Raw genomic sequence first — 10,000 nt, forward strand, 5'->3', positions numbered from 1 at the left:
AGGATAAATTTTGAATTTAGAATCTTTCATTTCACAGATGAGCTTTAAGATCAGAAGGTTGTGAGTTTAAGTCCCAGGGCTACCAAGCTTTTACTGTTGGGTCCATGAACAAAGCCCTTAACCCTCATCTGATCAGCTGTACGAATGAGATATATGTAATACGGGTGTCTGCAAAATGTCACAAATGTAAATCGAATTGACACGAATCGTATCCCGGCGATCGGCAGGAGTTGCCGTGAGGACAGATTGTCCTCGCTATCAGTTGTAGTTATGGTGCATTCTTTGTTTTGTGTTTCTTTTTTTTAAATTCGATTCAAATTTATTTGTATATGTTTTTTAACAACGGGCATCGTCTCAAAGCAGCTTTACAGAACATCAATATCACAAAAAGTACAGAAAGGTTAACAAGATTTAGACAAAGATTCAAGATTAATATTATACTTGTATATAAACGTGTTTGTATTTATTTTTATGTATGTCAATGATCAAGCCTGAGGTGACACTGGTGAGGGAAAATCTGCCTTATGCCCCTTTTACCCCGAGGCAGTTTGAGTGCTGGTTCGGAGCCTAATTTAGATCCGAAACCAAAGCACTGGCTCTGAACCTTAAGTAGCACCAAAACGTTGCTGGTTTAGACTTAAGAACCGCTTGTGTCAGGGGCTGTGGGCGGGGCGACTGTTAGATAATGTACCTTAAGTATACTAATGTTTAATACACTTTTACTTTACCACAATATGATACATTATCAGCACACATGATAGTAGGTAGCTACATGCTAAGGCTAACTTTTTTTCTGTGTTAATGATAAAATAACGTTATGTACTTTCTCGATTACGACCTCCGTTTATATAAATTACACGGAGCTGCACGTACACGTTGGATTCGCCGCGTTTGGATGCCAATGTAGGTTCACAAAGCCATGAGCATTAACAGTGAAGCAACATCCGCCATTGTTGTGGTTTGTGTTTGTCGCTGCTGCGCTAACGTTGCTGGGAAAGATGAGACGTATACAGTGACGTCAGACTCGGCTCTGTGACGGCTCTCTAGCTCATGGAAAGGCAAACCGGTTCTTAGAAGGTTCGCCAGCGGAACCAGCTTTGAACCAGCACCGGCACTAGCTCTGGACCAGCACCCGGTTCTTTTTGGTGGAAAAGGGGCATTAGATGGAAGAGGAAGAAACCTTGAGAGGAACCAGTCTCAAAAGTCATAATGTTTTTATGACCTTGTGTATCGATTAGGAGGTTGTTGTTCTCAGGGACCACATGGAGTTTGTAACTTTTGCGATCTTTAAGAAGCAGAACATAACTGGAGCTGGCACAATCTCCGAATGCCCCGTGATGGTAGAAAAAGAGAAGCAAGTGGAGAGAACTAGATGATGTGTATCTACTGGAGCACAAGGTTATGGGATGTATTATGTGTTTGCCTATTTACAGAAATAGGTCTTTAATCTACATTTAGTCTCGGAGAACGTTTCTGAGCATCGAACACCATTAGGAAGGCTATTCCATAGCGTGAGAGCTAAATATGAAAATACCGCCGTTTGTAGACTACCAGAATATCTGAGTTTTCTCATCGCAAAGAGCATGATGGATTATAGCGTGTTAGAAGACTGGTTAGATAAATGGGAGCTAAACCACTTCGAGCCTTGTACGTAACTACCAGCAGTTTGTAATCGATTCTAAACTTAACAGATCATAATTGTTGGCGTCCGTGAGCTCATGTATGCTGTAGAGGGTAGTTTGCATGCTTTCCTATGTTATGAGAGCATGTTACATTGTCATGCGATGCAACAGATTCACAATGATGTATGTCTTAAAGGACGCATGTGTTAGTTTTTACTCTCACCCACCGGTATCCGTAGTAGGACAGGAGAGAGCTGGCTGCTGGGTGGGAATTTGGAGCTAAACAAACCAGAGAGAGAAATTATCACTGGGGAAAAATAGGTTCATTCTAATACCTGTAGGCTATTTTTATTGTATATGTTTTCTACATGTTTCTTACAATTCTTTTTCAGAGACGAGAGGGATAAAATAAAAATCCCCAAAGACATGGACGACGCTAAGGCATTGGGTATCGTGCTCTCCAAATATAAGGACACCTATTATACCCAAGTGCTTGTAGCATATTTTGCTACTTATATCTTGTATCCTTTGCACCAAATCAGACAAGTTTCAAGTTGACTAATTTACCAGTTGATTAAAGCTTAATGGTTTGTCATTAAGGCTTGGGTTTGAAATATCCCAATCTGGCATGATCTGTGCTGCATCACCTCTTAAATGTGAGCGATGGATGGTTGGGTTTAATACAGTCGTAGATTAGTGTATAAAATCTGTTGCTCTCCTTAACAGTTGCCCTTCAGCCTCCAGACATTTGCCATTCCAGGTTCAATTTTCCTCAGTATCCTCTCTGGTTATCTGTATCCCTTCCCCTTGGCCCTGTTCTTGGTTTGCCTGGTAAGTGTGAATAAGCATACACATGATCGCAAAGCAAATAATTACACACCGACATTTGATCATTTATTATTATGCACTTCTGCTTAGTAACGTGCTGATAATCTGTTTCTCAGTGCTCGGGGCTGGGAGCGTCTTTCTGCTACATGTTGTCGTACTTAGTGGGCAGACCAGTGGTGTACAAGTACCTCACAGAGAAAGTGCAGAAATGGTCACAACAGGTATGATATTGTGCGCGCGTGTCTGTGCGTGCGCGCGTGTCTGTGCGTGCGCGCGTGTCTGTGCGTGCGCGCGTGTCTGTGCGTGTGCGCGTGTCTGTGCGCGTGTCTGTGCGCGTGTCTGTGCGCGTGTCTGTGCGTGCGTGCGCGCGTCTGTGCGTGCACGCGTGGCTGTGCATCTGTGTGTGCGCGCATGGCTGTGCGTGCGCTGTGTCTGTGCGTATGTCTGTGCGTGCGCATGTGTCTGTGAGTGTCTGTGCGTGCGTGCGTGTCTGTGCGTGTGTCTGTGCGTGCGCGCGTCTGTGCGTGTGTCTGTGCGTGCGCGCGTCTGTGCGTGTGTCTGTGCGTGCGCGCGTCTGTGCGTGTCTGTGCGTGTGTCTGTGCGTGAGCGTCTCTGTGTGTGTGTCTGTGCGTGCGCATGTGTCTGTGTGTGTGTCTGTGCGTGCGCATGTGTCTGTGCGTATGTCTGTGCGTGCGCATGTGTCTGTGAGTGTGTCTGTGCGTGCGCATGTGTCTGCGTGTGTCTGTGCGTGTGTCTGTGCGTGTGTCTGTGCGTGTGTCTGTGCGCGCGTCTTTGTGCGTGCGCGCGTCTGTGCGTGCGCGCGTCTGTGCGTGCGCGCGTCTGTGCGTGCGAGCGTCTGTGCGTGAGCGCGTCTGTGCGTGAGCGCGTCTGTGCGTGAGCGCGTCTGTGCGTGTGTCTGTGCGTGCGCGCGTGTGAGCGTGTCTGTGCGTGCGCGCGTGTGAGCGTGTCTGTGCGTGTGTCTGTGCGTGAGCGCGTCTGTGCGTGTGTCTGTGCGTGAGCGCGTCTGTGCGTGTGTCTGTGCGTGAGCGCGTCTGTGCGTGTGTCTGTGCGTGCACGCGTGTCTGTGCGTGAGCGCGTCTGTGCGTGAGCACGTCTGTGCGTGTCTGTGCGTGTGTCTGTGCGTGAGCGCGTCTGTGCGTGTGTCTGTGCGTGCACGCGTGTCTGTGCGTGTCAGTGTCTGCGCGCGTGTCTGTGTGTCATACACATACATACTGTGGGTGTGATGTGTACCGAAAGTAAAACCTATTCATGCATAAAGCCTGAAATTCTCCTGTAAGCTCCATCTGTTATTTATCTGCAGGTTGATAAACACAGAGAGCACCTCATCAATTACATTATCTTTCTGAGAATTACACCTTTCCTCCCCAACTGGTTTATCAACATCACTTCCCCGGTCATCAACGTGCCTCTGGGAGTCTTCTTCTTTGGTACATTCCTTGGTAAGAAATGAAAAGGCACTTTTTCATATCATAAAATAAACAAACAATACACCTAGAAAAACCCCAGAAGCTTCCATGTTTGATTGATACGCCACGTGTTTTCTTTATCCTTTATCTAAATAACTAAGTTTGGATAAAGCTCCCATGTAGCGTCTTAAAATCGAAGACTACATTTTACTAAGACTTACTGTATACTTACTAAGACTAAGAATAAAACTAAATAAAACACATGCAGAGGAATATGAATTGTCCGCAGAGCCAGATTTCAGTACTACACCGGAAAGGGGCGGGAAGCCTGTGTATTTGATTGGGATCAAATGCAAACAGGTTTATTGGGTTAACTGATTTTATCAATTTTGTACATATCTTATGAACCTTTAGGCAGGTTCCTGGTAACTTGTTGGTTTGCAACGTGTCAGGTTTGGTTTGGGGGTTTGAGTCCTGCCTCCGCCACACGTGTGTTGAGTTTGCTTGTTCTCATGCCCGAGTTTCTCCCGGTACTCAAGTTTCCTTCCCCATTCCAAAGACATGTATTGTAGGCTGACTGGCATCTCTAGCGTGTGACTGAGGCCGTGAATGTAAGCGTGAACGTGCCCTGAACGCACCCAGAGTCTACCAGGACAGGTTCCAGGTTCCCTATGACCCAGAAGGATAAGAGTAGGATAGAGAATAGATGGATGGAATGAATTGTCTTTCCAAGTGTAGTTGAAAGAACAGGTGAGAATCTCTTCATATTTCCAGTAAAAGACTATAAATCATTTCAATTCGAATTTTGTAAATATTTTCAATCACCAGTACTTTTATCTCATTCATTCAATCATGTCATCATGCGCTTTTTTTTTTTTTTTTTTTTTTTTTTTTTTTAAAGTTACGACAGACAGACAACCTTCGCTTCACCAGAGTTAAACCAATGTTTATGACGACTAAATGTAAATCTGATCTCGTTAGCAAGCGTGGTGTGTTATGTGCTTACGCCAGTGCCGAGTTGAAAATAACAGCTTCGTTATTTTTGCATCTCTCTTACAGGAGTTGCTCCTCCATCTTTCGTAGCGATAAACGCAGGAACGACGTTGTACAAGCTGACCACAGCGGGAGAGGCCGTGTCCTGGAACTCTTTGGCCGTGTTGGCGGTTCTGGCTGTAGTCTCTATTCTCCCAGTATGCTTCCAGAAAAAGCTGCAGGAAAAGATGGAGTAAAGCGCCACCTCGTTTCCTTTGCCTGTCATCAAGTTCATCCTGCTTGCCCTGGGCCTCTCACACCTACTCACACAGCTGTCTTTTTTTTTTTTTTTCTTTTTCTTTGTCAGTTGTGGAAAACGGGCCCAGAACTGTTGAACTCGGACTGGCTCGTAACCACAACCTCGTTCTTTTTCCTGTGTCACAGAACGAACATTTATATCCATGATCTTATTATTGTTTTGTACATTTTTAACAACCATGTGTAATTAATGTTCCCATATTAATTTTTTTTCTTTTTTTTTTACTTTTCTAACTTTAAAGCAATACCTTTTGAGGAGTTTTAAGCCCGTGTTGCATTGGCAGCACAAACAAGGTGCTACGCCAGGAGAAATTGAAATACGACACCTCTCGCATGTGCCGTGCCATCGTTCGGCTATAACAGTAAATTTTAAATTTAAAAAAAAAAAAAGGTTTGTGTTGGCGGATGCACGAATCCTGCAGCCAACCACATGCAGGAGATTTTCCTGGTAATTTCTTTCTCCACATATTTATGTATCAGAAGACACACTTTTTTTTATACACTGATCAGTCATAACATTTAACCCTTGTTACCTTGGCACCTCTGAAGGGTAGCCATTAAAAGTAGTCCAAACACTAGTCCAGTAAAGAGATGATACACAAGTACCGCATGAGCATCAGAACTGGACCATGCAGCAACGGAAGAAGGTGGCCAGGTCCCGGTCCTCCCCCTTTAGATGGCACCAGGATGCATCATGATGCACATCCAAAGCCAGTAAAAGTAGTGCAATGTTCTGCTTGGAAACCTTGGGTCCAATCCAGAGTCTGTGATCCTGGATGTTCTGGACAAACACTTCCAATCCATTACAGCCACATCTTGCAACTTACATGGGTGTAAAGTATCCGCTGCTAACATCTCGGTGTCGTACCACAGGACGCTTTCAGAGGTCAGAGGTCTTGTCTTCAGAGTCCATTCCTTTCTGGGTCAGTGCTATTTTGACAGCTCAAATGGATCTACACAATATTAGGCAGGTGGTTTTAATGTTATGGCTTATTTGGTATAGAATGCCTCATATGTATTGTGTGTGTGTGTGTTTTGTTTCTTTTTAAATCTATTTTTATTTTAAATAGCAGGTTACTGGAAATAGATTGCAGTGATTCTTTTGATTTCTTTCTCCACCTTGGACATAAAATAGGAGTAAGAATGATGAGTTTTAACCGATTCACTGATTCAGACTGAAGTTAGAAGGAACCACTTAAATCTTAATTATATTAAAAAGAAATGCATCTCTACACAGCAAGCAGTGGTGTTTGCACCGAATGCAAGTGTGTTAGGAGAACTTTTCTACCACACACAGGTAGAATCTGGATACCTCATTGTGTATGATCTCACTGTTTACTACATCTTCATCCAAAGCATCGGTTAGTCCCACAGAGATCTATCCTGCTTCTGGAAGTACTTCTGCTCTTTTTTTTTTTTTTTTTTGCCTTAGCTTTACAGCTAATAAATAAATGAATCAAATGTAAAGAGTGTGTCTAGACTACTGTAGGAGCAGGATTGGGAACCTTCGGTTTAAGATTGCTCTCTCCAGCTCGGAGACATAACCTACAGCCCTGCGTTTATTCCACGAACCTCTTGAATCATTTTAAAAGCACATCCATTTACCTAAGGTGCATCTCTACAATGCCTTTTCTTTGTCTTATATTTTGTTCATGACTGTTCTCTCTCGACTGATGAGATTTGGGTTGCCTCCATACACACACTCATACACACACAAATACAGTATTACATTGACCTCTCTGGATGTTGTATGTAAATACTAATAAATGATTATTATTATTATTATAAACTTTTTCTTTCAAATGTCATTATGAAATATTATATAATGAAGATATTTATTAAGAAACTATTAAAACATGGTTCACTTCACTTCACTTTTAATGAGTGTTTATTGTGCAGATGATGGATTTTCTGCTTCTGGTGATAAAACTACACTCAAATGAACAGGAAAAATATAAAGAGGTTACATATAGAGCTCAAGCAGCAAATACACACGAAGAAGGATGGACAGGAGGGTATGGAAAGATATAGCGGGTTTTACTTTGAGTTGTAACCAGGTTTTTAGTTCAGTTTTACCACCAGAATAAAATGGATTTTGAAAAAGAATCGACTGCAAAAGTCACGTTATGGGACTCAACTAGGCCTTCCTTCTTATTTCTATCTTCTCATCTCACTCTCATTTTCTACCGCTATATCCGAACTTCTCGGGTCACGGGGAGCCTGTGCCTATCTCAGGCGTCATCGGGCATCAAGGCAGGATACACCCTGGACGGAGTGCCAACCCATCGCAGGGCACACACACACACACACACACTCTCATTCACTCACGCATTCACACACTACGGACAATTTTCCAGAGATGCCAATCAACCTACCATGCATGTCTTTGGACTGGGGGAGGAAACCGGGGGGAACCCGGAGGAAACCCCCAAGGCATGGGGAGAACATGCAAACTCTGCACACACAAGGCGGAGGCGGGAATCGAACCCCGACCCTGGAGGTGTGAGGCGAACGTGCTACCCACTAAGCCACCGTGCCCCCTATTTCTATCATATTCTTTTTATTTTATTGTCTCTTCATTTTTTATCCGTCTGCTTGCAGTTCCCCGGAGATGCTTCATTAATGGATCAGCTGGGTTAAGCTCATGTGCTGGCCGGGTCAGTACAAAACAAACATCTGAGCTTTGTCTAGCTTTTTGACCAGCTTTAATGGTGGGTTTAGAGAAATTATTAAAAGGACCCTAGTATACTGTATATCTGAATATAAAGACACTGTGACTCACTACACGTTGGGACACTGATGACTCCATTGCTGGTGATGTTCTAATTTCCTCATTAGTAATAAAACAAACATAAAACTTTTATTTGTTTTTAGATTTTAATCACAAGGTTATAGACAAAGCTAGTGGATTAGACTATACAAAGTTATTAGACTCAAAAAAAACTAAAGTTTAAAAATTCATTTACATAAGTAATCTTTTGTGAGCAATAACAAGCTACTTACATTTTTAGACGATGTTTTATTTCCAAAACATCGATGTTACCTGGTTTTTGTGATGCATTGTTCATTTCCTGATCAGGAAATAAGGGATGTCTCAAGAGCAAAATCCTTCCAATGCACTGAAAATATTTGCACTTGAAGGATTTTGCACATGAAACATCATTTATTTCCTGATTAGTCCCCTGCCTACTGAAGTTAATAACTGATTTCACAGCAGTTGTGTAATTATATACACTGACTGACATTGTCATGATTGCCAGTTGTGTGGATGCATAGAATATTGTGTTTAGATTTGTCTTGCACATTGTGCTGTACTCTATGTAGTTGCTCTAGTCAGACAGTAGAGGTCAGGCTGTTAATACACTTCATGAATCTGATTAAAGAGATTTTTCTGTCTCAAAATTTCTACCCCATAATCATTCAATAAATTGTAATATTACAAACCTTGCTGCTGATATTTTCACATATTTGCTTCCGCTTGTACTCGGGGTTGGGTCAAAGCTCCAGGGTACCCAGTTTGATCCCAAACCGGGGTTATTGTCTGTCTGGAGTTTCATATGTACTTCCCATGTCTGTATGTGTTGTCTCTGGATTATCCAGTTTCTCTTTCCCCAAATCATGCTTTGAAATACTATATCATATATAAGGGTTTGTCGTTGCCTGACCATCACAACCATATGATCTTGGTGAATATGTCATTCCAAACATTGTTATAATAACCTCCATAATTCTGGCAAGGCTGGGAAATAAACTTTGTAGCCTGGCTTTGGAGAAATGTGATCATTCATTTACAAGAGCATTAGTGAGATCAGGCACTAGACTAGTGTGAAGAGACCTTGAGGTTGAGGTCAAGACCATATGCAGGACACTCAAGTTCTTCTACTCTAACCTTCTCAGACTATGTCTTCATGGAGCTCTGCTTTGCGCACAGGGAGTATTGTCATGCTGGAACAGGTTCAGACTGTTAGTTCCAGTGAAAGGGAGTTCCTAAAGATATAGCACACAAAGAGCACACAAAGACATCTACAGGATTGTGTGCTTCAGTCTTTGTGGCAACAGTTTGAGTAAGGGTCAAATATGGGTTTACTGGTCAGAAGGCTTCTCAAGTTTAAGTTCTAACCACGAACTTTCGGTTCTATATTGTATTGATGGACTAGCTATGCAAAATATGCTACAGCAGGAATGAGTGCCATCCAGGGTTGTGTTCTATTCACATCTAATGTTCCCAGGATAGACTCTGGGTCCAGACTGGTTTTAGTATGTAGTGTCATATTAAAACATGTTCAAAAGAGCTAAACTGGTCACTTTAATCTGGATCCAGGCATGATGCTGCAATGTGTGTGTGTGTGTGTGTGTGTGTGTGTGTGTGTGTGTGTGTGTGTGTGTGTGTGTGTGTGTGTGTGTGTGTGTGTGTGTATGGCATGGGTAATCCCATAACGTGACCATCTTCACACTGCGCAGGCGCACAAGCCCGAGCTCGAGGAGCGGTCGAAAAACAGCTGTGCGCTGGTGCCCACAATGCAGTTCGGTCGCCTTCACAGGCTTGTGCTTTGATTTTTTTTCGGTATATATGAAGCGATGGCTACGTGAAATAACCCGGGTCTAATGGTGATGTAATTATAATATGCACGTCAGCAGCACGGCGGACACACGGCCTCGACATGAGCACCGGCTTCAGCTCCAACTCCTGCCGGTTCGCGGATTACTTCGTTATCTGTGGACTGGACACCGAGAGCGGGCTGGAACCAGACGAGCTGTCCGGTAACGGCGCTTTCCTTATGTTACACCTTATGTGCGCATTCACTAAGCTGTGCTTTATTGTGGTTACTTCTT

At 43.2% G+C, this 10,000-nt stretch overlaps 2 protein-coding genes across 5 annotated transcripts in view; both read left to right on the forward strand.

Annotated features, from left to right (window-relative positions):
* tmem41b (transmembrane protein 41B) overlaps positions 1–7,036 on the forward strand; it is an 11,488-nt gene extending 4,452 nt beyond the window's left edge. Inside the window, exons 3-8 of one of the 2 annotated variants that reach the window (XR_003441514.2) lie at positions 2,015–2,143; positions 2,360–2,453; positions 2,567–2,671; positions 3,772–3,910; positions 4,437–4,627; positions 4,937–5,077. Coding sequence is in view for 1 of the 2 variants with exons in the window: in XM_027153203.2 (XP_027009004.1) it covers positions 2,015–2,143; positions 2,360–2,453; positions 2,567–2,671; positions 3,772–3,910; positions 4,937–5,106 (637 nt within the window). In the remaining variant the exon portion in view is untranslated. Of the gene's footprint in view, positions 1–2,014; positions 2,144–2,359; positions 2,454–2,566; positions 2,672–3,771; positions 3,911–4,436; positions 4,628–4,936 lie in introns of both variants that reach the window. The other variant, XM_027153203.2, reaches the window with a different exon arrangement.
* A 2,586-nt stretch (positions 7,037–9,622) lies between these two features.
* Positions 9,623–10,000, forward strand: part of dennd5a (DENN/MADD domain containing 5A) — a 47,995-nt gene continuing 47,617 nt past the window's right edge. For 2 of the 3 annotated variants that reach the window (XM_027153225.2, XM_027153226.2), the window contains exon 1: positions 9,623–9,928. In XM_027153225.2, the coding sequence (XP_027009026.1) occupies positions 9,829–9,928 (100 nt within the window). In that variant the 5' untranslated portion in view covers positions 9,623–9,828. The remainder of the gene's footprint in view (positions 9,929–10,000) is intronic. The other variant, XM_027153227.2, reaches the window with a different exon arrangement.

Source organism: Tachysurus fulvidraco, chromosome 2, assembly GCF_022655615.1.
Source record: "Tachysurus fulvidraco isolate hzauxx_2018 chromosome 2, HZAU_PFXX_2.0, whole genome shotgun sequence".
NCBI lineage: Eukaryota > Metazoa > Chordata > Actinopteri > Siluriformes > Bagridae > Tachysurus > Tachysurus fulvidraco.